General features: G+C 64.7%; 11 protein-coding genes across 11 annotated transcripts in view; 7 read left to right on the forward strand and 4 right to left on the reverse strand.

The window, feature by feature from the left end:
- Window positions 1-1,902, forward strand: part of AMSG_06181 (translation initiation factor eIF-2B subunit epsilon) — a gene marked incomplete at its 5' end in the record, with an annotated part of 2,695 nt that extends 793 nt beyond the window's left edge. Inside the window, one exon of the mRNA XM_013901912.1 lies at window positions 9-1,902. Within this exon, the coding sequence (XP_013757366.1) occupies window positions 9-1,877 (1,869 nt within the window). The 3' untranslated portion in view covers window positions 1,878-1,902. The remainder of the gene's footprint in view (window positions 1-8) is intronic.
- A 28-nt stretch (window positions 1,903-1,930) lies between these two features.
- AMSG_06182 (uncharacterized protein) lies at window positions 1,931-3,882 on the reverse strand (the record flags this gene model as incomplete). The annotated part of the gene is made up of 3 exons (XM_013901913.1): window positions 1,931-2,412; window positions 2,439-3,621; window positions 3,841-3,882. The coding sequence occupies 3 exons, from the start codon at window positions 3,880-3,882 to the stop codon at window positions 1,931-1,933; spliced, it is 1,707 nt and encodes a 568-aa protein (XP_013757367.1).
- Window positions 3,883-4,235: 353 nt separating this feature from the next.
- AMSG_06183 (aldehyde reductase) lies at window positions 4,236-5,297 on the forward strand (the record flags this gene model as incomplete). Its single annotated transcript, XM_013901914.1, has 1 exon — window positions 4,236-5,297. The coding sequence occupies one exon, from the start codon at window positions 4,236-4,238 to the stop codon at window positions 5,295-5,297; it is 1,062 nt and encodes a 353-aa protein (XP_013757368.1).
- Window positions 5,298-5,376: 79 nt separating this feature from the next.
- On the reverse strand, window positions 5,377-5,689 carry AMSG_06184 (uncharacterized protein; the record flags this gene model as incomplete). The annotated part of the gene is made up of 2 exons (XM_013901915.1): window positions 5,377-5,628; window positions 5,669-5,689. 2 exons carry the CDS (start codon window positions 5,687-5,689, stop codon window positions 5,377-5,379), a joined length of 273 nt encoding a protein of 90 aa, XP_013757369.1.
- Window positions 5,690-6,052: 363 nt separating this feature from the next.
- Window positions 6,053-6,421, forward strand: AMSG_06185 (uncharacterized protein; the record flags this gene model as incomplete). The annotated part of the gene is made up of 2 exons (XM_013901916.1): window positions 6,053-6,091; window positions 6,164-6,421. 2 exons carry the CDS (start codon window positions 6,053-6,055, stop codon window positions 6,419-6,421), a joined length of 297 nt encoding a protein of 98 aa, XP_013757370.1.
- Window positions 6,422-6,966: 545 nt separating this feature from the next.
- On the reverse strand, window positions 6,967-12,655 carry AMSG_06186 (uncharacterized protein; the record flags this gene model as incomplete). Its single annotated transcript, XM_013901917.1, has 4 exons — window positions 9,903-12,655; window positions 7,603-9,861; window positions 7,308-7,558; window positions 6,967-7,210 (listed from the first exon to the last, which is right to left on the reverse strand). Exons 1-4 carry the CDS (start codon window positions 12,561-12,563, stop codon window positions 6,967-6,969), a joined length of 5,415 nt encoding a protein of 1,804 aa, XP_013757371.1. The 5' UTR covers window positions 12,564-12,655.
- A 291-nt stretch (window positions 12,656-12,946) lies between these two features.
- AMSG_06187 (ribosomal protein L35) lies at window positions 12,947-13,849 on the forward strand. Its single transcript, XM_013901918.1, has 2 exons — window positions 12,947-12,976; window positions 13,452-13,849. Exons 1-2 carry the CDS (start codon window positions 12,973-12,975, stop codon window positions 13,817-13,819), a joined length of 372 nt encoding a protein of 123 aa, XP_013757372.1. The 5' UTR covers window positions 12,947-12,972; the 3' UTR covers window positions 13,820-13,849.
- A 110-nt stretch (window positions 13,850-13,959) lies between these two features.
- On the forward strand, window positions 13,960-15,623 carry AMSG_06188 (uncharacterized protein). Its single transcript, XM_013901919.1, has 2 exons — window positions 13,960-14,031; window positions 14,319-15,623. Exons 1-2 carry the CDS (start codon window positions 13,966-13,968, stop codon window positions 15,465-15,467), a joined length of 1,215 nt encoding a protein of 404 aa, XP_013757373.1. The 5' UTR covers window positions 13,960-13,965; the 3' UTR covers window positions 15,468-15,623.
- Window positions 15,624-15,961: 338 nt separating this feature from the next.
- Window positions 15,962-17,104, forward strand: AMSG_06189 (aspartate aminotransferase; the record flags this gene model as incomplete). The annotated part of the gene is made up of 1 exon (XM_013901920.1): window positions 15,962-17,104. One exon carries the CDS (start codon window positions 15,962-15,964, stop codon window positions 17,102-17,104), a length of 1,143 nt encoding a protein of 380 aa, XP_013757374.1.
- A 344-nt stretch (window positions 17,105-17,448) lies between these two features.
- AMSG_06190 (uncharacterized protein) lies at window positions 17,449-18,993 on the forward strand (the record flags this gene model as incomplete). The annotated part of the gene is made up of 2 exons (XM_013901921.1): window positions 17,449-17,531; window positions 17,712-18,993. The coding sequence occupies 2 exons, from the start codon at window positions 17,449-17,451 to the stop codon at window positions 18,991-18,993; spliced, it is 1,365 nt and encodes a 454-aa protein (XP_013757375.1).
- On the reverse strand, window positions 18,989-27,451 carry AMSG_11950 (uncharacterized protein; the record flags this gene model as incomplete). The annotated part of the gene is made up of 4 exons (XM_013901996.1): window positions 18,989-21,863; window positions 21,950-22,643; window positions 23,056-26,155; window positions 26,533-27,451. 4 exons carry the CDS (start codon window positions 27,449-27,451, stop codon window positions 19,014-19,016), a joined length of 7,563 nt encoding a protein of 2,520 aa, XP_013757450.1. The 3' UTR covers window positions 18,989-19,013.
- Window positions 27,452-27,625: the final 174 nt, after the last annotated feature.

Below are 27,625 nucleotides of genomic sequence, written 5' to 3' on the forward strand. Positions count from 1 at the left end.
ATCCCGAGCTCATCTCGGCCCATCTGGATGGCTCAAAGTGGACCAAGGCCTCGTCCAAGGTCACTGTTACCACCATCATCAACACTCAGTGCATCACTATTGGTGATGCCCTGCGGGATATGGACTCCAGGGATGTCATCTCGGGCGACTTTGTCCTCGTGGCCGGCGACGTCGTCTCCAACCTCGACCTCCGCCCCGTCATCGCCGAGCATAAGAGGCGCCGGGAGGCCGACAAGGGCGCCATCATGACTTCGGTGTACAAAAAGGTGGCGCCGTCGCACCGTACCCGCTCGCTCAACGATGACGTCATTGTCGGGCTCAACACAGAGACGTCCGAGGTGGTCTACTTCTCGTCCGAGGTCGAGTCGTCCAAGATTGATCTCGACGTCCGGCTCTTCACCGAGGTGCCCAAACTCGAGCTCCGCCATGATCTGCTGGACACCTTTATCGACATCTGCGCACCCGAGGTGCTCATGCTGTTTTCGGACAACTTTGACTACTCGGACTTGCGCTCCGACTTTGTGCGCGGCATTCTCGGCGCCGAGATTCTCGGCAACAAGGTCTTTGCCCACATTGTCTCCTCGCACTACGCCGCCCGCATCCAGTGCCTCAAGACCTACGCCGCCGTCTCGCTCGACGTTGTCCACCGGTGGACCTTTCCGCTGGTGCCGGACTCGAACTTTATGAACTCGTCGCTCTATCGCCACGCCCGCCACAACGTCTATCGCGAGCAGGGTGTCACTCTCGCCCGCTCGTCAGTTGTCGGCGGCGACACGGTCATCGGCCGTGGAACGTGCATTGCCGAAGGCGCGTCGGTCGAGGGCTGCATCATCGGCCGCAACTGCGTCATTGGCAAGGGCGTCAAGCTCGTCGGCTGCTACATCTGGGACTCGGTTACCATCGAAGCCGATGTCACGGTCGAGTCATCCATCATTGCCTCGGGCGCTGTCCTCCGCGCCGGTGCCGTCGTCTCGCCCGGCTCGATCGTCTCGTACAATGTTGTCATCGGCGCCGGTCACGTTGTTCCGCCGTCGACCAAGATCACCACCGCCGCGCCGTCGTCGTCGTTTGACGACGCCTCGTCGTTTGCCTCGGACTCGGGCGAGCTCGCCTCGTCACCGCTCGCCTCTTCGCCGCACGCCGCCGCTTTTCTCGCCCGCTCCTCACCGTCGCGCGCCTCGGCTGTGCCCAGCAGCCTGCACGCCGACGTCGGCGCCGGCGGCGTCGGCCGCGTGTACGACGACCCGTGCCAGGACTCGTCGCTTGTCCTCCGCCGCCACATCGCCACCGTCCACGACCTTGACGACGAGAGCGACTCGGAGTCGACCGCATCCGACGACTCGCTCGACGACGGCAACTACGACCCGCATTCGCACTTTATGCGCGAGATGGTAGCGACCATGGACCGCGGCGCGACTGAAAACCACGAAGTTGAGAATGTCGCTGTCGAGATTGCCTCGCTCAAGCTCGCTTTTGACCGTACCGTCGCTGACGTCTCCACCGCCATCCTTGTCTGGCTGCTCGGCGCTGTCGACGCCAAGGATCCAATCAACTCGACCAAGGCCATGCTCGGCAAGTGGAGCCCGCTGTTGCGCAAGTTTCAGGGCGATCTCTCGCGCGACGACGAGACCGATCTCTGCATCTCGTTCCAGGACTACGCCATGGCCCACCCCGAGTTTATGGCCGTCTCGCACATCCCGCTCCAGCTCCTCTACGAAGACGACATCCTCTCGCGCAACGCCATCCTCGCCTGGGCCGACCTGGTCAAGGAGGAGGGCGACGACGTTGCCATTCTCGACCACGCCGACCGCTTCCTCACCTGGCTTCGCGAGAACAACGACGAGTACGAGTACGACTCGTACGAGGAGTACGAGTAAGAGTAACACAACCGTGGTGGTGCAAGTTGTCGGTAGACACGTGCAGCGCAGCCTCATCGCGCCGCCGCGTGGCCCTCGGCATTGATGTGCTTGAACATGGCGTTGCGGGTTGGGAACTGGGTGAGACACACACTGCACTGCCACTGCGCGGCAGCGCCCTTGCCCTTCTTGCGACGGCGGGGCCGGCGCTTCTCGGTCACGGCTCGGTCGGGCTGGTCCTCGGTCACGGTCGCGCGCTCCAGCGCCGCACTCGATGACGTGTGCGGGACGTGGGTCTCGTTCCGCGCTGTGTCCATGTACACAAACCCGGTGTCGGCGCCGGCGCCATCAGCGGCGTCGGCGGCGAGCATGGCCTCACGCACCTGCGCTGCCTTGCGCTTGTGCTTCTTCGAGTTAAGGTGGTTCGAGAGCTGGCCCGGCGACTTGAACTTTGTCTTGCACAGTGGGCACCACGGCCTGCCGTCGGCGTCGACAATGTCGGCCGGTGCGATCGACGGCGCAGGGGGCTGCGCCGGCTGCGTCGGCTGTGCCGCAGCTGCGGGAGGCGGCTCGTCTAGTGACGCTGCGGCGTGGCCGCCGGCGATTCCACCGGTGTGGCCGGAGCCGAGAGCACCTGGTCATCGGCGCCGTTGCCGATGACCTGCTCCAGGGCGGCGCCCGCGGCAGCGGCGCGGAGTTGGGCCTCAGCGGCGGCCTTTTTCTTGTGCTTCTTGGAGTTATTGTGGTTGCGGAGCTGGCCGATGGTGCCAAAGCTCTTGGAGCAGAGCTCGCACTCGTAGACGATGGTCGCGTCGTCGCCCGAGGCAGAGTTAGCGCCAGTAGCGGCAGCTGCGGCGCTGGGAGCCACCGAAGCGCTGGCCGAGGTGTCGACGCGGTCGTAGATGGAGTAGTTGTCGTCGTAGAGGGCGGCAAACTCGTCCGAGTCCATCTCCTCCATCATTTGGGCCTCCCAAACCTCGCGGGCAGCCTTGGCTTGAGCGCGGCGGGTCTCAGCGTTGGCTTTGGCGCGGGCAAGGGCGGAGGCCTTGCGCTCGGCCTTGGTCTTGGCCTCTTGTGCAGCACGGCGTGCACGTTCCTTCTCGAGGGCGATCATGCGCGGGTCGCGGCGGGCGACCGACTTGACCAGAGAGCGAATGAGCTCGTTGTGCTCGATTCGCGCCTTGTTGCGGGCCTTGTCGTTCTTCTTCCTGGCAGCGCGCTTGATCTGGCGATTTGGCGCGGTCCGCAGGTCGTAGATATCGACCCATGCAAAGGACTTTGCGGTGGTGAACGCGTTCCACGCCGAGTAAAAGGCGCGGACGGTCTCGGGAGCCGCCTGCGATCCACCAAACGTCGGACGGGTCCGCGGCTTGATATCGGGCGCGGCAAGGTCGACCTCTTCGCGGTTGAGCGCCTCAAACAGCCCGCCCATGACAGCGTAGAACGAGTCGTCGTCGGCATCATCAAACGACGAATATGACGAGGAGGAGAAGAAGGGCCAGACGTTGACGAGAACAGCGTCGCCGTCGCCATTGCCGCCGCCACTCGATCCAGCGCCCCCATGGAGGATGGAGATGCGATGCTCATCGTACCACGCTCGCTCGTCGGGATCCGACAGCGTCTCGTACGCCGCCTGGATGCGCTGGAAGAAAGCATGGGCCTCCTCCGCCCGATGCAGGTTCTTGTCCGGATGCCACTCCCTAGCCAGTGCCCGATACGCCTTCTTGATGGCTGCTTCCGATGCGTCCAGTTGCAGGCCCAGTAGCTGCACAGTCAGGAGGGGAGAGGGGAGGAGGGTGAGATGGGGGCGGAGCCGGGGGGGGGGGGATGATGGGGGGGGGGGGTGGTTGTGGTGTGGGTGGGACAGCGAGATCAGATCAGATCAGAGCTGATCAGAGCTGATCAGAGCTGATCCTGAGCCATCCTCCTGCTCCTGCTCCTCCTGCTCATAGCCACAGCAGGCCCTTGCATCAAAATTCCATACCTCGTAGTGGCACACCATGCGCCCGGTTGCGTCGGACGACATGTGTGGTTGTTGGGTGGTGGGGTGGGGTGGGGTGGGTTGGGGTGGGTGGTGGGTTGGGGTGGGTGGTGGCTGGTGGGTGGTGGGTGGGGTGGCTGGTGGGTGGTGGGTGATGGGTGGGTGATGGGTGGATGGGTGATGGGTGCTGGCTGGTGGGCGATGGGTGGCTGATGGGTGATGGGTGCTGGCTGGTGGGCGATGGGTGGCTGGCTGACGAGGGACGAATGACTGAGAGGCTCTCCACCCAAAGCCGACAAAGGCACCGAACAGAACAATCCGACTGCCTGTTGCCCCCCCCCCCCCCCCCCCCTCCCCCCTCCCCCTTCCCCCTCGTCCCCCCACACCTCCCTCCTTCCATGTCCGCACTACTGCGTGCTCTTACCCGGGCACTCCCGCGCCACCCACTGCGGCCTGTCTCGGCTGCCACCACCACTTCGGCCGCCCGCACGATCTCGGGCACATCGCGGGCAGAGGGGCATGTTGCGGGCCTAGGGACTACGGTCGAGCTGAACAACGGGGTGGCCATGCCGCGGATGGGTCTCGGCACGTGGCAGGCCGAGCCGGGCGCGGTGGGCGCTGCCGTCACTGCTGCTCTCGCCGCAGGCTACAGGCACATCGACTGCGCCTCGGTGTACGGCAACGAGGGCGAGGTGGGCCTCGCGCTGGCGGCGGCCATCGCCGATGGCGTTGTTACGCGCGATGACGTCTTTGTCACCTCCAAGCTCTGGTGCACCTCGCACGGCACAGACAACGTGGCGCCCGCCCTCGAGCGGAGTCTGGAGCGGCTCGGACTGGACCATCTTGATCTGTACCTCATCCACGTCCCTGTCGCCCTCCGCAAGCGCGCGCCTGAGGACGGGGGCAACGAGGCTAGCGTCGAGATTGTCCACATTCCGCTGGCAGAGACCTGGGCTGGCATGGAATCTGTGCTTGCGGCAGGCCTCACCCGTGCCATCGGTGTCTCCAACATGCCCACCCTCACCCTCAACGACCTGCTCGGCTCGGCCTCTGTTATTCCGGCCGTCAACCAGATCGAGCGCCACCCGTACCTTCCCCAGACCGAGCACGCTTCCTGGGCCGCAGAGCACGGCATCCAGATCATCGCCTACTCGCCGCTGGGCAACGCGTCGCTCGACGCCCACGCTGCCCCCGGCGCCCCGCCGCCGCTTCTGGAGCACCCGGTCGTCGCAGACGTGGCCGCCGCCGTCGGTGCTACCCGCGCACAGGTCCTCCTCGCCTGGAACCTGGCCCAGGGCTCGTCGGTCATCCCCAAGTCGGTCTCGCCAGCTCGCATCGTCGAGAACGCTGCCTCCATCGACCTGCAGCTGCCGGCCGACGCCCTTGAAGCCCTTAACGCGCTCGATTGCGGCAGGCGCTATCTCGACTTTGCCTGGACTGGCTTCTCCCTCTTTAAGTGAGTACCCGCGCTCCGTGGCACAACTGTAAACCTGCAAGGGCATTGCGGTCGAGAGCGCCGCAGGCGTTCGGACCTGGAGCTCAGAAGAGCTTAAAAGCCGAGAGCATTGACGCGGCCTTGATGGCGCCGCGAACGTCAAAGCCCCACAGGTTCTTGATGTCGGCGTAGACGACATCGAGCTTTGCCCGCATGGCCGGATCGGGCCGCTTGACCACCTTGGTCGCCTCGGCGACCAACTCCTTCTTGGTTGCCTCGTCGAGGGCCACCCAGTAGTTGACAATGTCCTCAAACCGCGCCGTCCCGGCCTCCAGCTTTCCCTTGCCCTTGCCCTCCTCGTCCCCCTCCGCCGCTCCCATCGCCGGCCCTGTCGACGCTGCCCGTATCCCACGCCATCTGCCGATTGCCATCCACCGCCATCGGCTGCCTGTCGCCGCCGTCGGCGCAGCACCCGCCGCCACACCCACAGTCGGCGCAGCAGCCGTCCACCGTCCCGCCGCCCACCGGCCCGCTCCGCACCACGTCAAGCACCGCGCCGCCATGCAAGCCTCTTGCACCTGTCCCTGCTTCCTGCTCTGCTGCGGTAGAGAGCCGTGTCGCCTGTCGCCCTCCCGCAACACGCCCTGCTTGTCGGCCACCGCTGGCCACTGCTGCCAGCCGCAGCCAGGGCTGGCTGCGGCTGGCGACAGATACAGCCCATCTCGGCCTCCGATCTCGACCGCCCGATGTCTGGCCTGGTTGCGGCATCGGATCAGCCCGATGTCTGGCCTGGTCTGGCCTGGTTGCGGCATCGGATCAGTCTGGCCTGGTTGCGGCATCGGATCAGTCTGGCCTGGTTGCGGCACCAGATCAGCCCGATGTCTGGCCTAGTCTGGCCTGGTTGCGGCACCGGATCAGTCTGGCCTGGTTGCGGCACCGGATCAGTCTGGCCTGGTTGCGGCACCGGATCAGTCTGGCCTGGTTGCGGCATCGGATCAGTCTGGCCTGGTTGCGGCACCGGATCAGTCTGGCCTGGTTGCGGCACCGGATCAGTCTGGCCTGGTTGCGGCATCGGATCAGTCTGGTCTGGTTGCGGCACCGGATCAGCCCGATGTCTGGCCTGTTACCGAGCAGGGGCGAGTCGGCTAGCGTGTACGGCGCGAGGGTGCACTTGACTCTGCTGCTGCTGCTGCTGCTGCTGAGTGGGGTCATGGCGGACACGCGGGTGTCGTCGGTCTGCCTCAGCATTGGATATGCGCCCACAGGGCGAGCAAAGTGCAAGTGGTGCAAGGCAGCCATTGCCAAGGATGCGCTCCGCATCAGCCGGTCTGTCCCTTCGCCCTTTGTACGCAGCAGCTGGCCAAGGGGGAATCAGAGAGGGAAGGAAGGGAGGGGGGGGATGCTGACTCATGGTGCTGATCATGGTGGAGATGGATGTATGGATGCTCATGCCCATGTGCTGTCGCTGATGAATGGCGTCGCCACCAACTCATCATGGGCCGTGACGTTTGCTGGGCGATGATGGGACAGTATGACGGGATCATGACGCTCCACTACCACGCCAGCCCTTGCTTCTTTCACAAGCAGCTCAAGATGCGCCCGACAACGTACAAGTTGCGGGATGTGAACCAGCTCGACGGGTTTACCGATCTGCGGTGGCAAGACCAGGTGGCGTACGCAGAGCAGCTAGCAGCTCACGTCGCCGATCTTGATGCTGGCGTCCTCCCGCCGCCTCCTCCCACCGACGACGACAACGACGGCGATGATGCCGACGACGGGCCGCCGCCGTACCGTGCGTCACCAGACGTGCCGGAAAAACCGTCAACAAGCTCAAGGTTGCTGAGCTCAAGACAGAGCTCCGCGCCCGTGGCCTCAAGGTTAGCGGCCGCAAGGCCGAGCTCATCGCTCGTCTTGCCGACGACGATGCCACCATGTGTCCTGTGCCGAGCTACGAGTCGTCTGATGAGGAACCTGACCCATTGTGAGCAGTTTATGTCGATGTTGACGTCGATGAGACCGTCGACTCCGACTCGACGAAAAGATCGAGGCGTTGGCCCGGATCGGCTGCGACGACGACGCTGCCAGCGACGGCGAGGACTTGTCGCTCACCTGCCGTGATAGCTTGCCGCCCTCGCTGTAGTGTGGCCGCGGGAGCGACGCGCCAGCCACCGACTGCGTCAGCCGCTTTTGCATCGCCAGCGAGACGCCCGGATGGTGGTCGTGCGCGCCTGCAAAGAGATCGAGCGCAACCGCGTCCTCGGGTGTGCTGCCCTTTTCAGGCGCAACCTTCATCGTGTGGTTGTGCCGGAAGAAAAGGCGTGGAAGACTACCACGAACACTGCGGCCGAGCACGCAATGATGATGGCAATGGTGACATACCCGAGCATGTTCGACTGCTGAGTGTAAAAGACCTGCCCAAAGACGAGGACCACAAGCGAGGCAAAGAGCAGCGCTGACTCGACCATGTTGCATGCCACCGAGTTGAACGGCACGTACCGCTGCTGGACGGCAAGCGCCACCAGGAGCGCGAGCTGCGCAATCATCGCCTGGACCGGCGGCGACTCGGAGAACGTCATCATCGCCACAGCAATAAAGAGCTTGCGCATGATGACAATGAGCTCGTACCACGCCAGCGACGGCCGGAACCGCGACGAGATGATGCCAAAGACCCGAAAGCCGGCAGACTTGGTGTCCTCCAGCGACGACCGGTACTTGAGAATGAGGAGAAGAAAGGTAGCCGGAATGCCCATGACGTACACCACCACGGCTGCAATGCCTGCAGGCAGCATGTCCATCCACCACGGTTGGTAGCACTCGAGCGACGGATCCGCATCGAGCAGGTATCGCCCATCGGCCTGCTGCGTGCAGTCAAAGAACTCGACGGCCTTGGCAGAGAGGAACATATACGCAAATGACGCCACCGTCACCATCGAAGTGCCCACCAGCCACCACGGGATTCCACGGTGCCGTCGCGAGACCACCGAGCACAGCAGCCGCGAGAAGAGCACAAGCGCAATGTACACAGTGCCCAGCAGGAGTGGAGCCGCCATCGTCACACCCCACTTGAACGCGTACGGGTACTCGACAGAGCAGTCGGTGGCAAGCAGGTCGACGTTAAAGTTGAGAACAGAGAAAAAGTCAAAGACCTTCAGGACTGCAGACGGCCACCGGAGCTTGAACGATGCCATCACCGCAATGATCTGCCAAAAGTTGAGTCCGATCGAGACAACCGCCATCCGCGACGCCCACGACTTGCGGTACTTCTTGATGCCAGACTTGACCATCGACCGCGAAAAGTACGCCAGGCCACCAAGGAGGCCACCAGCAGCGAGCACAACAACCAGCGAGAACGCCGACCACCGCATCCACGCGTCGTCAGGGCACTTGACGCATCGCGACGAGAGCCGGTAGTACCGCGGCGTGCCCTTGGAGCACTCGGCGCAGCTCGAGCCTTGGTACCCAGTCGCGCAGGTGTTGTTGCGCAGGCACGCCTCGCGCGGCACGCACGGCTGGAACAGCAGCGGGTTGTTCGGCGACGACGTGAAGCCAGCCTGCGGGAACGGACTTGATCGTCCGCCCAGGCACTCGCCGTTTGGCGGGCATGTCACGCATGGGCCGTTCGGAGGGCCATACAGTCCAAGTCCGCACACGCACTCGCCAGTCCCGGCCTCGGCGTACATAGCCTCGCCGCACACGGTTCGGAAGCTAAAGCTGTACACACTCGCCAACGAGTTGCCCGACAAGTCGGTCGCGTCCGTCACAATCTCCACCATGTACCGAGCCACGGCATCAAGCTCTGCGTCGGGCGTCAGCTGGAGCAGGCTCTCCGAGAGCCAGACTGGAGACACCTGATCGATCCGCACCCGGTCGGTGCCGTCAAGCGGAACTGCATACAGCCGGACCGCAGCCGTTGTCGTCTGCTGGTTCATGGCCTCCGAGAACGTGATCTCCACCACTGAGTCGACCTCAACCGAGCCCACGCCAGATTGCGGCGTGTGACCCACCACTTGCGGCGCTGCGAGGTCCTTGGTTCGGAACCGGAACGTGACCGGCGCGATAGCGTTGCCTGGCACGTCAAACACGCTCTGAACAACCACTTCGTGGACGACGTCGCCGACCAGGGCGCTCACCGGCGTCAGCGTTAGCACCTCGCCACTCGCCCCGCTCGTCCAAGTCTCGACTGCAGACACAGCGGTGTCGCCGACATCGTCGCCGTCCGAGTCGTAGCGCAGCACCACGCTGTTCGCTGACGCCGCGCGGTCGATAACCTCGTCAAACTCGATGACGACAGTTGATTCTAGAGCCACTCCGACCGCGTCGTCGACCGGTGTCATCGCCTCCACCTGCGGTGGAATGACGGCCGTCGTGAACGAGTACGTCAGCGTCCGCCCCAGCTGAAGCAGGTCCGGCAGGTCGGTGGTTACCACTGTCGTTACATTGGCGCCAAACACGAGGTTGTACGTCACTGTGTCCTCCAGTGGGCTTGCCGGCGTAAACCGCGCCACGTTGCCGTTCTCCGACCAGCTCCACACACCGGCAATGCGATTGGCAGGTACATCGCTCACATCGGCTCGCACCGCGTAGATTGCCTCGCTGGTCAGGTCGACGTTCATCGTCGCACCAAAAAGACCACCACGTCGGCGTCGAGCTCGACGCCGGTTGCCCCGTCGCTCGGTTCAAAGAACGCAAGGAGCTCAACAACCCGGAACGCCGCCGTCCCATCGACAAGCCCGGTCATCGATTCGGCCACCGACGCGTTGACCAGCACCGCGTACTGCCGGTTCTTGATCATCGGGCTCACCGGAAGCGCGACGAGCTCGGTCGCACTTTGCCACGAGAGGGAGACTGGCACAATGCCGTCGGCTGTCGTATCGGTCAGCGAGAATGCGGCTTCCATCGACGACTGGTAGAGCGGGAGGATCGGGTTGTCAAATTGGATACGGATGCTGGACAGCTTGGTCGCCACAGCGCTCGGCGCAATGCTGACCACACTTGTCTGAACCTCGTTGTCAATGGCGGAAAAAGTGTACGGAAAGCTGGCTCCCACAGCCGATGGGCCGAGGCCCTGGTAGAACTCGTCGGCCGAGACCGCGCTCGCCATCGAGACAGTGACACTCGTCGTAAGATCAAACACGGTCTCTTCCACCACGCTCACTGTAAAGTTGGCCGGCCGCCGCCACTCCGACGCCAAGAGCGTCGCGGCCGACGGGCTGATGACGGCTTGCGAGCCGGGCGCGTCGAGAGCAAATGCCACGTCCACGTCGGCACTTGGCTCGGTCGCCAGCGAGGCCGAAAACTCAAATGAAGCACCTTCCGCTACACTTGCAGGCCATGACACGCACTCGACAACGACACTGGCGATGTCGTCGTTGATAAAGTCGAATGGCATCTGCGACGGCGTCGGCTGCACGTTGTGGTAAACCGAAGAGTCCGAGACGGTGTTTTCGATACTGACAACGATGCCAACGTTGTCCTCGGCGCGCTCATTGTCGATCGGCGAGAGCACAACGTTCTGCTTCACGTTCCAGTCTGCGTTGGTGAACGAGACCACCGACGGTGAGATTGAAGCGTGGATGGTGTCGTTGACGCTCACAGAGACGTTGACAAGGACATCGGGAACCGGCGCCACACCGAGCTCGACGGTCAGCACCACCACTGGACCGTCCTCCAGCAGCTGGTTCGTTGGGATGCCGGCGACGCCGACGAGCACGGCTGGCACGTCGACGTTCTGGACTGTAACTTCGTCAGTCACGGCAGGCAGGCCTTGGTACGGCTCAAGCACGTCCGACGATGACACCGGGCCGAACGAGATAGTGACCGCTTGAGTGCCGTCAACAACAAAGTCGTCGACACCAAAGACAGTCACTGGCTGCGGCGTGTTCCAATCGCTTGCAGTAAAGACTAGCCATGGCGGCAGGATTTCGGCTTCGCCGACATCGCTCGACGAGAGTGAGACGTTGACCGTGCCGAGCGGCCGAGAGCCCAACTGGACCGTGGTAGAGGTCGATGTGCTTTCGGTGATGATGTCCGACGGTGAAAACGTGGAAAAGAGGACTGCGGCCGTGTCGACGTCAGCGATGGTGACCGTGATGTCGGCGAGGACAAAGTTGTCGTACTTGACGTCGATGTCCGACGTCACATTGTGCCGAATGCTGCATGACTGCGGCCCGTCGTCGACATTGTCGATCTGCGGGGAGATGACAACCTGCTGTGGCACGATGTAGTTGGCCGGTGTAAAGAGGAGCGACGGGGTCACCGAGCACTCGGAGGTGTCGTCCGAGGCCAAGGACACGGTGACATCCCCAAGTGGCCTAGTCGCCAGAACAATCGTGTACGTGATATCAGCGCCGTTCTCAGGTGTCGACGACGCCGACACAGCCGAGATGACAATGTTCGCCACATCGTTGTTGCCGAGCGTGTACTTGCCAGCGATGGCCTTGTCCTGCATGGGGCCGTACTCTGCCGCGCCCGTGGGCTCGAGCTTCAGATCAAAGTCGTATGGGTCGGCATCGATGTTGTCCTCGACCGCGTACAGTGTGACCACCTGCGGATTCATGTAGTTGGCAGTGGTAAAGGTGAGCGTGTGCAACGGCGGACCTGGCGGTGAGGTGAAAGCAAGTTGCTGCGGCGAGATCGCCGGGCCTGCCACAACCACTTTGACGTCGACCGAGCCACTCGACGGCTCCGAGCCGAGCCAGACCGAGAACGACGACGAGCTTCCCTCGGGAATGGTCAACTTGGTGGCCGGCAGGCCCGAGATGAGCACCTCGGCGACGTCGTCGTCAACAACGTTGATCGGAACGGAAGCGTCGCTCCGACCAGGACCAGTAAGCCCTGGCGCCCGCACAAAGAAGCAGTGACTGGGAGGTGCAGGACCGGGCGGAGGGGCTCCGACCCAGAGTGGATCCGCAAACTTGATGAACTCGTTCCGCGAGCCAGAATCGATGTTGTCGAGGTTGTCATGGAGAACGAAAACTCGAGCGCCCGAGCCCGGCGGCGTATCCGGGAAAACTGAGAAGCCAGCGAGATCGAGGCTGCCCAGCCATGGGCCAGTACTCGAGGTGCCGACTTTGGAGTTGGGTCCTGCAGTGACTGTGATCTTGACTTCATGGCCGTCGCTGCATTCACCATCAGAAAACCAGGTCTCCAGCTCTGTGACGGAGCCCTCCAAGTGTGGGCTTGGGGACAGAATGTCAACCACAAAGTTGCGCGCTGGGGGCTGGCCGACCACTCCAACAGCCAGAACCAGCACCACCACGAGGGCGACAGACAACGTGGGGGTCGCGTCCATGACGCCGGGGCTGAGAGGGACAGAGAAGAGGGACTTTGCGTGCGTGTATCTGTGTGGAGATAGAGAGCGCGCGCGCGGTGTTTCGGAAGAGAGAGTGTGGTGTGTGCGTGCGTGCGTGTGTGTGTTGCGGGGGAGGGGACAGCGGCAAAAGGAGGGAGGAGGGAACGTGATATGAAGTCTTCTGCGCATCAGGACACTTTTTTTCGCTCTGTACGCGTGGGGATCGGGCGGGTGGCAACGGTATTCCTTTTCTTTTTTTTTGGGTCGCAAGTTGGCGGTGACCGAGTCGGGTTGGTATTGGCGGTGGCGGTGGGGGAGCAAACGAATTGAGCTCGCGCGAATAGTGGGCTGGCGATTGGTGTTTCTCACTTTTCGTCCGAACAACGTCGAACTCGTCTCGCATCACACAATGGGTACGTGAAGAGCCAATAGTAGGGGCAAGGGGGAGAAAGACTCCGAGTAGGAGGCTCTACAGCCACAGTGGGCATGTTCACACATCATCGCACATGCTTGGTGGTGTTTATGTGCTCGCGGTGACTTGGTGCTCTGTATAGGCGACTGTGCATGGCTGTCGGCGGCGGCTGTGGGCGTCCGATGCCATTTTTCATTTTTGTGTTTGACGGCGCTCGCCGCCTTCCGACCGAGGGTATGCGGCCGGTGCGGGGCAGGACCGACCAGGCATGCCCCGTACGACGTGTATAATGCTCATACCAAGGTGTGTGTCGAGTTGTGCGGGCTGCGGAGACCACGCGTCGTCGTAGCAGCCGCCGCGGTCCAGGCGAGCCGCCATCCCAGCCGGTGTGTGAGGCGGTGGCGGTGGTGACGGGCAAGGCGGCAGCAGGGAGGCAGAGAGGCGGAGACTCACCAAGAATGTGTGCGACGATACAGTCAAGGTCAAGGCTCATCTGCTCCGCAACGAGAACAAGGAGGAACTCGAGAAGCAGCTCGCGCAGTACCGCAATGAGCTCGCTCAGCTCCGCGTGGCCAAGGTCACCTCGGGCTCTGCCGTCAAGCTGACGCAGATCCGCATTGTGCGCAAGGCCATCGCCCGCGTCCTTACGGTCATCTCGCAGAAGAAGAAGGCTTCGCTCCGCAAGTTCTACGCCGAGTCCAAGTACAAGCCGCTCGACCTCCGCCCGAAGAAGACCCGCGCCATCCGCCAGGCCCTCACCTACAAGCAGAAGAACCTCAAGACCAACCGTGTCGCCAAGCGCGCCATGCAGTACCCGGACCGCGTCTTTGCTGTCCGTGCCTAAGTACAGGTTTAAAGACAAAAGCAACAAGCAGTCTTCCCCCCCCTCCCCCCCTCTCTCCCCCACTTTCAGGCCATGCCCGTCCTCTGTGCCCGCGCTGTCGGCGATACACGCGACCCAGCCACACTCCCCTCTCTCACTTGGCAAGCATGAAGGCGTTCCGCAAGGCCAAGCGCACAGTGACCCGGTCCATCCACCAGGACCTCCACCACAAGGTACCCCCCCCCCCCTCTCTTCTCTTCCCCTGCACCCTACTCCCTGCCTTGCCCTTGCCTGTTCAGGTGCGCTGCTAGGCAGTCGCTCTTCCCCTCCCCTTCCCCCCCTTTGATCGACACGCGTGCCACCGCCACCACTACCCCTTGCCTCCCCTCCCCCTCCCTCTCCTTCCTCCCCCCTCCCCTCCCCACCTCCCCCTACCTCCCCTCCTCCTGCTTCCTCCTCCCTTCCGCACCTGCGCACAACCTCCTCACATCACAGCACGGCGGCCTCCTCCCATGCACAGATCGAAGAAGAGCGGGATGTGGCAAAGGTGCTGGTCAAATCGGCAGAGACGTTGCGGGCGGCAACAGAGCATTCGCGGGCGTGGGGCGACACGACCGAGTCGTCGACGCTCCTAGCTTACGCGCAGATGGAGTCGCAGGCCGACGCACAGTGGGCTGATGCCTTGGCAGAGTACGGCGAGGCGCGCGGGCAGTATGCTGCTGTGTGGGCAGAGGTGCTGGAGAAGGAGCGTGCACGCGACTCGGCTAAGAAGGCACTGGCCAAAGCCGAGGCTAACCTGGAGTCCGCGCAGTCCAAGCTGGCCAAGGCGCAGGGCAAGGCAAACTTTGAGGCCAAGCGTAGCCAGCTTGAGGAGGGCGTCTCGCTCGCCGAGGCCGACCTTCGATCGGCGCGCGAGCTTGCCGAGCAGCTGACCGACGAGTGCGAGTCATTCACCTCGCGCGAGCTGATCAAGGCCACTCGTGCCAACGCCGCGGCCACGCTCGCCCTATGCAAGCTTGGCACTCGGGTGTACTCGGACCTCCACGCCCGGTGCGAGGAGCTGGATGGGACCGGCGGTGGGCGCAAGTACGCCCGCACCGCCGTGGCCTCGGCCGCCGATGCTGCCATCGACATGTTTGACGAGGACAACACGGCCGCGCTCCACGCCACCACTGCATCAGGTGCCGGTCTGAACCCGTTCGACACCGAGGAGGCCAGCACGGTGCCTGTGGCCAGCGCTCCACCCGCAGAGCCTGCGCCTGCCGCCGACGACAACCCGTTCGCTGACGATCCGTTTGCCGATGAGCCCGTGCATGCCGCCGCTGCGCCTGCCGCCGCCGCTGCTGCCGCGCCCGCCACTGCTGCCGCGCCCGCCGCTGCTGCTGACGGCAACCCGTTTGGCGACGACATTCCCGACGACGAGCCCGCAGCAGCAGCAGCAGCCGCCGCAGAGTCCAAGCCTCCCACTGATGATACGGCCAGTGACGAGACTACAGTTGTTGCCCGTGCGCGTGCCATCGCCGACTTTGCTGGCGACAACGAGGGCGAACTGCCGTTTGCCCAAGGCGACATGCTCGAGATCACGGACCTGATGGACGGGGTGTGGTACTATGGGCGTAACGGCGAGGTCTACGGTGAGATTCCGTCCAACTTTGTTGAGATGATTTAGCCAGAGCCCGCCCGGATCCCGGCCGGCTGCAGCCAGGGTGCGGCCAGAACGCCATGCCCGAGCGCTCGCCTCCTCTCGATCGCATCCTCAGCCTCGGGCGCCACCATAGCCATGGAAGAATGATCCCTTCCTCTCCGCCGCCCTCCAGCCACCGATGTGCATCGACATACACCGTATCGCAACCCCCCGCCATCCACCCCCCCCCTCCCCCCCCCCCTCGTGACCGTCACCAATTCCACCGCCTGCCACGTCGGTAGTGGTCCACCCCCCCACCCCCCACCCCCCCCCACTCCACCCCCCACTCCACGCCCCACCCACCCCCACTTCCCCACACTACCGAAAACATTATGCTCTCTGCAGCTCGCTTGGCTAGTAGCTCTACTCGCGGAGGATGGTGGCGCTGTGCGTCGGCCTTTGCCGGCGTCCCCATGGGCCCTGCTGACCCCATTTTGGGTGTGACGGCGGCATGGGCGGCCGACAGCCGGGAGACCAAGATGAACCTGGGCGTGGGCGCCTACCGCGACGACGATGGGCGGCCACATGTGCTCAAGTGCGTGCGCAAGGCTGAGACCATGATCACTAATGCTGGTCTCGACCATGAGTACGCAGGCATTGGTGGTGTCGCCGCCTTTCCGCCGCTCGCCGCCAAGCTCGCCCTCGGCGACAACTGCCCAGCCCTGGCTGATGGCCGCGTCGCCGCTCTGCAGTCGATCTCGGGCACGGGCGCCAATCGGGTGGCCATGGCCTTTGCCGCTCAGTGGCTGGGCAAGGGCGGCGCCGGGGCGTCGGCCATCGCCATGCCCGATCCCACCTGGGGCAACCACATCCCCATTGCCAAGCACGCTGGCCTCGACGTCGTCCGCTACCGCTACTACTCGCCCGAGAACAACGGGCTGGACTTTGCCGGTATGATGGACGACCTGAGCAAGCTTGAGGCCGGAACGCCTGTCCTCCTCCACGCCTGCGCCCACAACCCGACAGGCGTCGACCCGTCGCTTGAGCAGTGGCGCGAGATCTCGGCCTGCCTCGCCGACAAGGGCCTCTTCCCGCTTGTGGACATGGCGTACCAGGGCTTTGCCTCGGGCGACGTCGACGCCGATGCCGCTGCCGTCCGCACCCTCGTTGCCGATGGCCACGACCTCATCCTCTGCACTTCGTTTGCCAAGAACATGGGCCTCTACGGCGAGCGGACCGGCGCCCTCATCTTTGTCACCTCGACGCCTGAGCAGGCCACCGCCGTCGAGTCGCAGGCTAAGATCCTCATCCGGCCCATGTACTCGAACCCGCCCATCTACGGTGCCCGCATTGTCGAGACCGACCTCTCCTCTCCCGAGCTGCACGCCCTCTGGCTCACAGAGGTCGCCGACATGGCCGACCGCATCATCGATGTCCGCACTACCCTCCGCAATGGCCTCGCCGCCGCCGGCTCGCCGCACAACTGGTCGCACATCACCGACCAGATCGGCATGTTCTGCTACTCGGGCCTCACCGCCGACCATGTCGCCGCGCTCGCCGCCGACCACGCAGTCTACCTCACCGCCGACGGCCGCATCTCCATGGCTGGTGTCAACTCGTCCAACGTCGACCACCTCATCGCCGCCATCCACGACGTCACCAAGGATTCGGCCCTCAACTAAGCAGTGTGTACGCAGCGCGTGCAGTAGCTGTTACTGCCTGTTCCGCCGCCGTCCTTCCACCGACCCTCTGCCGTCGGATGATCGGAGGAAGAAGAAGTAGAAGAAGGAGAAGAAGAAGTAGAAGTAGAAGGAGTGGAAGAAATCAATCCCCCCCCCCCCCCCCCCTTCTTGCCCTTAACTATCTGCTGCCATCGGTGCAAACCACCAGCCGCCAGCCGCCGCGCCTGCCTGTCGGCCCAACCACCCAAATCGCCATTGCCATTGGCGCCAAAGGCCCCCCTCCCCCCCCCCCCCCCCCCCGCTCCACTCTCCCAACCCCTCCCACCCCTCCCACCCCTGGGCGTATGTCACGCGCAGCCGAGTACAAGCGGCAGGCGGACGCCATACTGGCACGGGCCCTGCTGCGACAGAACCAGAGCTTGCGGTCGTCGCTGGCGGCGGGACGGCCTCGGAGGGAGAGCGGGGCCACGGCAGGAGCAGCGGATGGCGGCACAGGAGCGGCTGCGGGAGGAGTCTCGCCCGCATCCGACGTGCCCACCTCTTCTCCATACGTTTTGAATACGGCTCCTTCGCCATCGCCAGCCGCTGCGCTGTATCCGTCGCTGAGCCATCCGCTGGCAAGGCTGTCGCCCGGGCCTGATGAGAACACGCCGCCGGTGCTGAGCCCGCGGTCGGCGGCGGCGGTGGCGGCGGCGACGGCAAACGCTGACTCTCTCGCTGGGTTGCGACTCAAGCTCCACACGCTGTGTGCTCAGCTCAAAGTGGCGTCGGCCACGGGTGCGCTCCGGGCGCCGCCATCACCGATCGGCCAGGAGCTGCATCGCTCGGCATCGGGCCGCTCGCTGCACAACGATCTACACGCTCTCGTCGACACCGCCCTCGCCCACCTCGACGGTGTTCTTGCGCTCCGCATGATGCGCTCTCCCACGCCGCCTCCGCCGCCTCCGCCACCAGTCGTCTTTGATGCAAGCGCACAGACCGACCACTGCCGAGTCGCTCACGCCGCCGCGCAGACCAGCGCTGCCGTTGCGCCCGAGGATGAGCTCGCTCTCTCGCAGGCTGCGCTCGAAACGCTACAGGCATCGGCTTCCGAGAACGAACGATACGTGACCCGGCTTTCTGAAGTTGTGGCCGAGCTCGAGGCTCAGCTCGAGTCGCTGGAGACGTCCGAGGCTCAGCTGCGCGGTCAGGTCGCCAGTGCCGAGGCCCGCGCTGAGCGGGCTGAGCACAACTGCGCCGCGCTTCAGACCCAGGTGGCGTCATCGTCGCGATCCGACTCGATGGCTCAGGAGCAGATGGCTGGCCTGCGGCGGACGTACGAACAGCGAGTGGGCGTGCTCGAGAAGACGTGCAACGAGCAGTCGGCGCGGATCCTTGAGCTCGAGTCGCACCTCACCACCGCGCTCAACAACATCGACCAACTGTCGGTCGAGCTGTGCGAGCACAAGGAAGTCCTCGTCAAGTTCCGCACTGACCGCAACGCCCTCCGAGCTGCCCTCCGAGATGCGCGCATCCAGCTCCGCGACTACGAAGAGGCGCCTGCCCACGACCCGGAGCGAATGGCCAAGCTCGAGGCGCGGATCATCTCGCTCCGCGACAAGCACCGGCTGACCAAGGACAAGCTCCGCTCGCTCATCGACGAGAACAAGGCGCTGTGCAAGGACAATCCCGAGCGGGCAGAGGTCTTCCGCGCCATGCGCGACCTCATCCTCGTCTACCAGTCGACGCTCGGCTCGGCCTCGTTTGCTTGCCACGCCTGCTCGCGGGTCCGCGGCATGATTGCATGGGACAACTTCCCCAAGGCTGCCCAGGACTTTGAGGCTGCTGTTGTCGCCGAGCAGTGTGACTTTTGCCAGTCTCCACTCTTTGTTCCCGACTCGGCCTCCTAGACGCCGTTCCTTTCATTTGGTCAGAGACCGTGAGCGCCGTCAAGCGCAGCTTCGAGCGCGTCGAGGTCGGCAATCCACAGGTCCTCTGGCGAAGCAGCCTTGATCTCGGCCAACTCGTTCTCCAGCCGCTCGAGCCTGGCCTGGAGCGCGGAGCGCCGCTTCGCCGTCAGTGACGAGAGCGGAAGAGAGAGCAGCGTGGCGAGCGCCTCGGCGTCGACGGTGCTGCCGGCGCGTGCCGAGAGGCCGGCGACGACTGCAGCCTCGTCGAGCTCGGGTGCAGCGAGGTCGATGTCACCGGCCGAGACACCGTCGACAAAAGCGAGCTGGACCTTTGTCTTGGTCACATCGCTCGTCAGCGAGTCGATGAGGTGCTGTCGGCGGGCGTAGTAGCCCTCGAGCCGGGCGTGGTAAAAGGCATCGATGATGCCGTGCGGCGAGGCGAAGCGGGTCATCTTGCCCGCGCTGTCAAAGGCATGCATGTTGGTGAGCGAGAGCGAGCCGACGAGCTTGAGCTTGGCGAGCAGCTCGCTGTCCGAGAGCTCAGCGGCAGCGGGGGTGAGCGTGACCTCGAACGCCACATCGACGTCGGTGTGGCCCTCGGTGTAGCCCGCCACGAGCGAGGCCGCCGACTCGACGCCCTCGGCTTCGGTCAGCGCCACCTGCTTCTCCAACCACTCCTTGTAGTTCTGGGTCCACGATCCGAGCGGAAGCTCCGAAATTATGGCCGTCTGCGGATCGGGCCGGTCGACCAAACCGTGGACCTTGTAGCCGGTCACCGACTTGCCGCGGGTGACCGGGACGAGGCTGCCCTTGAAGCCGCGTGTCCAAGGGACAAGTGGCGGGAGCGGCTTGCCGGCAATCCGGGCGCGGACGGCAGCGATGAGGTCGCGCGGCGAGAACGACGGAATCGAGGTCGACCACCCGGTTCCGATGCCCTCTGCGCCGTTGACCAGTAGCGAAGGGATGACCGGCAGGTAGTGAACTGGCTCGACGGGGACGCCTGAATCGTCGACGACGTGGTCGAGGACCGGATCGTCGGCGAGCGGGAGCAGCGGCTGGGCGAGCGGTGAGAGGCGGGTGAAGATGTACCGCGGCGAGGCCGCGTCCTTTCCGCCTTGCAAGCGGGTACCAAACTGACCCAGCGGGAGTAGCAAGTTGATGTTGTTCGCACCAACGTAGTCCTGGGCAAGACCGATGATGGTCGAGGCAAGCGAGGCCTCGCCGTGGTGGTAGCCGGTCGACTCGGCGACGTACGCCGCCAGCTGCGCGACCTTGAGCTCGGCGCGCCAGAGCTTGCGCTTGCGCGAGGCGTGGAGAACCTTGCGCTGGCCTGGCTTGAGGCCGTCGACCGCCGACGGAATCGACCGCACGTTGTCGGCCATGGAGAAGAGAATGAGCTCGCGGTTGATAAAGTCGTGGACCGAGAGCCCGTCTGCGGTGTAGAGCGGGGCAGCGTTGTGAGCGGCGTGGGCCGACGTCGACTCGAGCCAGGCCTTGCGGTCCTCGGCGCGCGACTTGCGGAAGGCCATGTCGAGCAGCGCGCCAGGGTCCTCGGCAGCGGCGGCGGGTGGATCCCAGGTGAACGGCACCAGGTGGGCGTCCAGCTGGGCAAAGTACGACTTGGCCTCGGCCGCCGACGACGTTCCGAGGCCCTTGTAGTACTTGATGGCCCAGTCTTTGGCAAGCTCTGCGTTGGGCATGCTTGCCTTGAACGCCTCAAACTCGGGCATGGTGAAGAAGACTCGCTCGCGTAGTTTCGGCGCGGAGCCGGCCAGCCCGGTGTAGCGGGCCTTGACGATGGGCGTGATGAATTGGACGAGAAAGCCGGGCGAGGAGGCGAGGGCTGGGAAGAAAAAGTGCATAAAGTTGAGGAAGAGGCCCTTGATGTGCGAGCCGTCGACGTCTTGGTCGGTCATGAGCATGACTCGGCCGTAGCGGAGCGAGGCGCGGGCGGCAGGCGTCGAGTAGTCTGCGTCGAGCTTGAGCCCGAGGATGCGGATGATGTTGGCGAGTTCGGCGTTGCCGGCCAGCGCGGTCTGCGACGCATCGCGGACGTTGAGCAGCTTGCCCTTGAGCGGAAAGACGCCGTATGACTCGCGGCCGACGACCGAAAGGCCTGCTACCGCAAGCGCCTTGGCCGAGTCGCCTTCGGTGAGGATGAGGGTGCATGCCTCCGATTTTGGCGAGCCAGCGAGGTTAGCGTCCTCCAGCTTTGGGATGCCGGTCAGGCGGCGCTTTTTGGTGGCAGACATCTTGCGCGAGAGTGACGAGGCCGACTTGGCCTGGGCCCGCTCGAGAATCCCGGCCTTGAGCTCGGGCGCGGCATTGAGGGCCTTGCGCAGCGCGGTCGGGGTGAGCGAGAACGACGAGCCAAAGTCGCGGATCTTGGTGGTGAGAAAGTCCTTGGTCTGCGAGTCGAACGTCGGGTTGGCGATCGAGGCCCTGACAAAGACGAGCAGTGAGGCCTTGATGTGGGCTGGTGTGATGCTGACCTCGGGGTGAGACTTGGTCAGAACAGCAGCCATGCCTTTGGTCACTTGATCGGTGACGTAGTCGACGTGGCGCCCGCCGCGCGGCGTCGAGATGCCGTTGACAAACGATGCGTGGGTAAATCCGGCACCCTCGGGCGCGAGCGCGAGACCGATGGTCCAGCGCGGGTGCGGCGCGAGGGTGGCCACAGCCTCGGCGCTCTGGGCCGTCGCGCCTGACTCGGCCTGGAACAGCGAGATGTACGACTTAAAGTCGGAGACCGGAATCCGGTCGCCGTTGTAAAAGACGCGGACGTGCGGGCCGAGTACGGCGGCGAGGTCAAAGGCGCGCTTGCGGACGTAGGCCATGACGTCGTCGCCTTCGAGCGAGGCCATCGAGAACTTGGGCAGGTCGGGGTGAACGAGACGTAGGTGAACGATGGAGCGGCGAGCGCGGCGGCCGGCAGCCGGCTCAGAGCCGGATGGACGTCCAGGAGGCTCGAGTTGGCCAACAGGGTGCGGGCTGACGCCGCCGTCTCGAGCGCGCCGTCGTCGAGCTGGACAATGACGGGCTCGCTGACCTGTGTCATGTTCTCGGACCAGGCTTGCGAGTAGATGGCGCCGGCGTCGCGGGTGGTGACGCGGAAGGAGGAGGCAAAGATGTTGGCGAGTTTGGCGCCGTACCCGTTGCGGCCGCCGGTTGTCTTGGCCACCGAGTCGTCAAAGTTGGAGCCCGAGAGCAGCGAGCCAAAGACCATCTGCGGAATGGGGATGTTCTCCTTGGCATGTGTGGCGATGGGGATGCCTGCGCCGTCGTTGTAGACGGCAAACTCGCCGGCTCCGGCGTCGTCGGCCCAGATCCGCAGCTGGCGCATCGACGGATCCCGAGCAGCGTTGTCTGCAGCATTGACCAGCAGCTCGTCGACTATCTGTCCCAGACCGGGCACATACTCGAGGTTCTCCCTCGCGAGGCGCAGCGGATTGTCGGCCACCACCCACGCCGGCCCGGCCTGCCGCTCCACCGATCCGATGTAGGTGTCCGGGCGGAGGAGGACGTGCTCGCGCGGCGTCTTACGGGTGTAGACCTCTTCCAGCTTGCGCCCGCCCTTTTCCGCCGCCGCCTTCTTGCCCTTCCCTGCTTTCTTCTTGCCCTTGCCCTTGCCCTTGCCCGTCGCCGCCTTGCTGCCCCCTGCCGCCGCGCCTTGTGACGCGCCAAAGGTCCGGGTGGCGCCCAGGGCACTCAGCGCCGCTGGCCACAGCCGCACGGCTGGTGAGGGCATGCGGCGCCACATGGGAGGAGTGAGGATGGAGGGTGGTATAGAGGGGTGTGGGTGGTGGTGCTGGTGGCACTGGTGGTGGGGAAGCGGTGAGGCGTGGCTCGGGAAGAGGTGAGCAGAGCAGGATGGATGGGGTTGGGGCGACTGAGGGGGGAGGGCGATCGGGATCGTGATCGGGTGAAGGAAGGGGTTTAGTTGGCCATAGAAGTGAGTGAGGAGAGCGTGGTCGGCCATGGGTTATGGATGCCAACACCGTCATGGCACGGATTGGTGTGCTGGTGATGGGGCCGGGCGGGTGTGGCGGGGCGGGCTAAGACGCTGGGACAGCCGCGGCGGCAGGTGTTGGCGAGGTGACAATCATGTCGTGCATGGCCGAGAGCTGGTCGCCAACAGAGCCCATGCAGACGGGGCATCGCGAGTTGCAGAAGAGCCAGGTATCGACGCAGAGGACGTGGAAGACGTGGAGGCACGGCAGGCGGCGGGCGCGATCACCAGCTGCAAGGTCCTCAAAGCAGATGGTACAGACCGGCGCCGGCACGTCGGGACCGGCCGGAACAACAGTGGCCGGGCCGGCGCCCAGCGCCGAGGCAGGCGTCTCGGACGAGATGGTGAAGACCGGAATGCGTCGGAGAAGCCGAACGTCGAGGCCCTTCTCGTCGGACATACCGTGCATGAGGTTGTCGGTCCAGCGAGCGACAGCATCCGACGATGCGTATAACAGCCGCTTGAGCGTCGCCATCCACGCCTCGCTCGCCTGAAGCCGCTCAACGAGCGGAAAGGTGCGCGTCACAACCAAGCAGAGGAAGCGGAGGACAGCGAGCGTGAGCCGAACGCTCTCGGCGCATGGCGCAGCGCGGTCGGACGAGCCCGAGCTCCCGTCCATCTCGCTAGCCGACGCGCCGAGGACGGAGAGGCAGGCGGCAAGCGACTTGGCAGCTGCCGGCGCGACGAGCGCGGCCTTGACGGCTTCGGGCTCGGCGAGCGTGGCCTTGCGCAGAGTCTCGAGGAGGAGGATGGCGGTCGAGCGGGTCTGCGATGGCGAGGACAGGACAGGATCAAGCAGGCCGACAAGGCAGGGGAAGATGCCCGCGCTGCTGAGCGCAGCAAGAATGGTCGACTCGGGCGGTGAGTCGACAGCGGCCGCCGGTGCGTAAACAAGCGACTGGACCAGGATGAGCGCAACGCGGAGGCCAGAACCGGCGGCAACGCCGAGGCCAAGGACGGTGCCGAGCGAAGTTGCCACCGAATTGCGGACAGCCTCGAGCCGCGACGGCGGCGACATCGAGATGCAGTTGGAGAGTGCCTTGAGGACGGCGAGGTGGGCCGGCGCGAGCGGAGCGGACTTGCCATGGAGCGCGGCGGCCAAGTCGCGGAGGTAGTCGGCGAGCAGCACGACACCGCCCTGCTTGCGCACAATCTTCTTGTTCTTCATGTTGTTGGCAGTCACGTTCTGGAGCGCCTTGAGAGTGGTGCCGAGGACGCTGCCTCCATCGGTGTCGGGCTTGAGTGCGTGAGCAAGGAGGCGGACAAGAATGGCAACGCCGCCGTCGGCGCGGACTGTGTCCTTGGACTCGGGGAGGGTGGCACAGTTACCAAGGAGCTTGACCAGCGCCGCCAGCTCGGCAGCAAGGTGCTTGCGAGTTGCGGCAGTCGGCCGCTTGGCCGGCGGCCCCACCAGGGCAGTAAAGGTTGTCTCGATGCGGGTGACCAGCAGGCCAATGCCCGAAAGTAGACGGATGCGGTCCTTGACCATGGTCGAGCCTGCGGCGGCGGCCTCGAGGCCACGGACAACCGCGAGGCGGACGCCAAGCTTCGAGTGGCCGAGCAAGGTGAGAAGCTTGGAGAAGAGCCCCGCGTCAATGGCAGCAGACTTGGCGTCACGCAAGGTGAGCACGTTGCCGAGCGTCTTCAGCACGAGGCGCAGCATCGGCGGGGTGCCGGCCGGGTGGCCCGGCTCGAGCAGGGTAGCGGCGGCGGCGACAGCGCCAGCGGCCACTACCTGCTTCTTGACCGGCACGCAGTCTGCCGTGCAGTTGGCAAGCGCGCGGGTGGCCGACTCGACCACAAGCGTCTTGGGCGAGGCAAGGAGCGGGACGAGCGCCGCGGGCGCACCCGACATCGCAATGGCCGACTTGTTGGCGGCCAGAGACGCGCAGTTGCCCACAATCTTGGCGCCGACATCTTGCATCTTCCATGCTGCCGACACAAGCATCGGCTTGGCGAGGTCAAACACGGCGAGCTTGCCAAGCGCGGCCTTGTTAGCCTCTGAGTTGGCGGTGCAGTTCTCGAGGGCGGTGGCGGCGGCGAGTGCAAGCTGCGGGGTGGTGGCCTTGGCGGTGAGCATGAGCAAGACAAGAAGGCCGCCGACATCGCGGACGGCGTCCTTGGCCGGCGCATTGTGGGCGACGAGATTGTGTAGCGCCCGGGCGGCCGCGGTTTGCAGAGCGGTGCTGGGTGCGTGGAGCAGTTGAACAAGGAGCATGACCGCGCCGGCCTCGTGGAGGTACGGCTTGTTGCCCATGGCGGTTGCTGCGTTGCCGAGCGTGTCTGCCATCGCCACGGCGAGGCCTGGCGGGAGCCTGGCTACAGGATCCGGGCCCGAAAGGGCGCGCAGGGCGACGAGGAGCAGACCCGACTCGCGCGCCGCGTCTTTGGCGCGCTCGTGATTCGAGAGGGCAAGCTGGGCGAGGCGACCCGAGTCAACGAGAACCGAACCAAGAACATCGCCGGTCATGACTTCGGGCTTCGGCAGCGCCCACTGCCAGAGATCGGCGAGGGCCGGAAAGAGCGGCGAAGCAGCAAGCGCATCTTTGGCGGCCGGCGAGGCGACGAGGGCCTTGGAAAGAGTGCGGAAAAGTCCACGGAGGAGTGCAAAGGCCGCGCGCTCAGGAGAGCCATTGTCCACAGCAGTTGAGACCGTGGCGGCAGCGGCGGCGGCCAGCGAGGCGACGAGCCAGTCGGGCGCCAGATCCCAGCGGACGAGAGCGTCGACGAGGGTGACAACGAGGGCACGGGCGCGGATGGGCAGGCGCGGGTCGGCAAGGAGGGCGCGAGCACGAGGAACGAATGCATCCAGCGCAGGCTGATGGTCCGGGGCGGCGGCGGCGTTGCGCACGACGAGCAGCGCGAGTGTGAGGAGGGCAGGCGGGAGCGATGGCAGGCAGCACTTGACAAGCATGCCGAGCGGGCGGTGCGGCGGATCTTCACAGGCCGTGACATCTGCTGCCAGCGCCGCCAGCGCCGCCGCCAGCCTTGCCTGGGCCTCGTTGACAGCCGCGCGGGCATCGCCCCGCGACGCTCCGGCGCCGTGGCCGCCCGGAGAGCCCGGCGGCGAGGCTGGCCCGCGGACGAGGCCCGCCAGCGTCCGTTGGGCACGGAGGTAGGTGCGCAGCGCGGAAGCGGTGGCCGCCCACGGCTCTGCGGTGGACGACATATGGGTGGGGGTGGTGGGGTGAGGGCGGCGTGGAGCGTGGGGTGGGGTGGCTTGGGCGCAGCGGGCGTGTCCTGCCTCAACGCGCGAAGATGGTGTCATTGGCCGGTCGGCGGCAGCGCCTGCGAGCGGGACATTGGCAGTCGGGGGGGCTGGTCAATCAGAGCAGTGTCATCACGCAGAATTAGATCCAGCGCGCAAGGACACGATCGTACTCGATCAGTTTGAGTGTGAAAGCTCATAAGGAAGGCAAGTGGCGTTGCGCTCTCCCTCTCTCGCCCTCGCTCCAACGACGTTCAATCTGGTTTGCGCTGGCAAGACGGACAGTGTCACGCTTGCTGTCATGCATTGACTTTGTAAAGACGAGAGAGGAGGTCGGCAAACGAGTCGGCGATGCGGAAGCGCTTCCACTCGGGATCACTCTCCTGCGAAATGTAGGCGACGGTCGGCTCGCCGGCAGTGTTGGGCCGGGTGTAGTCGAGAATGATCCACTCGTGGCCATCGCCGTCGATCATGAGGATCTTCCCCTGCATGTCGTCGGGCAGCTCCCATTCTTCGGCGTCTTCGTCTGTCCCGCCGAGCTGCGAGAGTGATGCCAGTGTATTGACTGGAGCGTGGTCGTTGGCCCACGGATTCGGATCGGCCGGAACGGCGTTGAGCGCGAGTATCATTCCATCAGTGATCTGGAGAATCGAGGCGTAGAGCGCCGGAAGCTTGCGCTTGTATTGTGCCTCAAACGCGTCGATGTCGGCGCGGGTCACCCCAGGTGTCGCAGCCGTCAGATCGGCGGGCTTCTTCGAGGAGATGCGCTCGAGCAGGGCATCGATGCTCTCGGCATCGGGCTCACCCTCCTTGCCCCCCGCAGCGGCAGCGGCAGCCTCGCCACCACTTGCCGATACAATGACATATCCCTTGCTCGGCTGCACCTTGGACTCGAGCTGGGCGATGGCATGGTCGAGGGCGGCAGCGGTGGAGCCCTTGTCGGCGATGCGCTCCTGGCCGGCCGATCCAATCTTGCCAAAGACCACCACGACTTCCTCACCGTCGACGGTGACGGTCCAGAACTTGGACGCCCCACCCTTGGTACAGTGCAGGGTGACCTCCAAGCCTACAGCAAGCGCCTTCTTGGCCTCTTCCACCGACATGGCCTTGGCCGTTGTCATCGTCGTCGCCGTTGTCGTCGTCTTGCTCTTCTTTCCAGACTCTCTCCGGCCGGCGTCATCGTCACCGCGTCGCCGCTTGGGCGTGTTAGTGGCCGAGGCCGAGCTGGCTTTAGAGCTCATGGGTTACAGGAGATGAGGTGGAGTGGAGGTGCGGACGGGGCTGGTGGAGGTGGTGGGGGGGAGGGGAGGGGAGGGAGGGACGGGACGGGTACGGGTACGGGTACGGGGTACCGGGTCCCGGGTCTGAGTTTGCCCATTCCGCATATGTCTGTGGCCCGGTTCGCGGCCCTTAAA

Source organism: Thecamonas trahens (assembly GCF_000142905.1).
Source record: "Thecamonas trahens ATCC 50062 unplaced genomic scaffold supercont1.26, whole genome shotgun sequence".
Classification (NCBI taxonomy): domain Eukaryota; order Apusomonadida; family Apusomonadidae; genus Thecamonas; species Thecamonas trahens.

Excerpts from the sequence above, each read along its gene's own strand:
- AMSG_06188 (XM_013901919.1), top strand. The coding sequence starts at position 13,966 with ATGAAGGCGTTCCGCAAGGCCAAGCGCACAGTGACCCGGTCCATCCAC. Across the intron at positions 14,032-14,318 it reads ACCAGGACCTCCACCACAAG|ATCGAAGAAGAGCGGGATGT; the intron begins GTACCCCCCCCC and ends TCCCATGCACAG.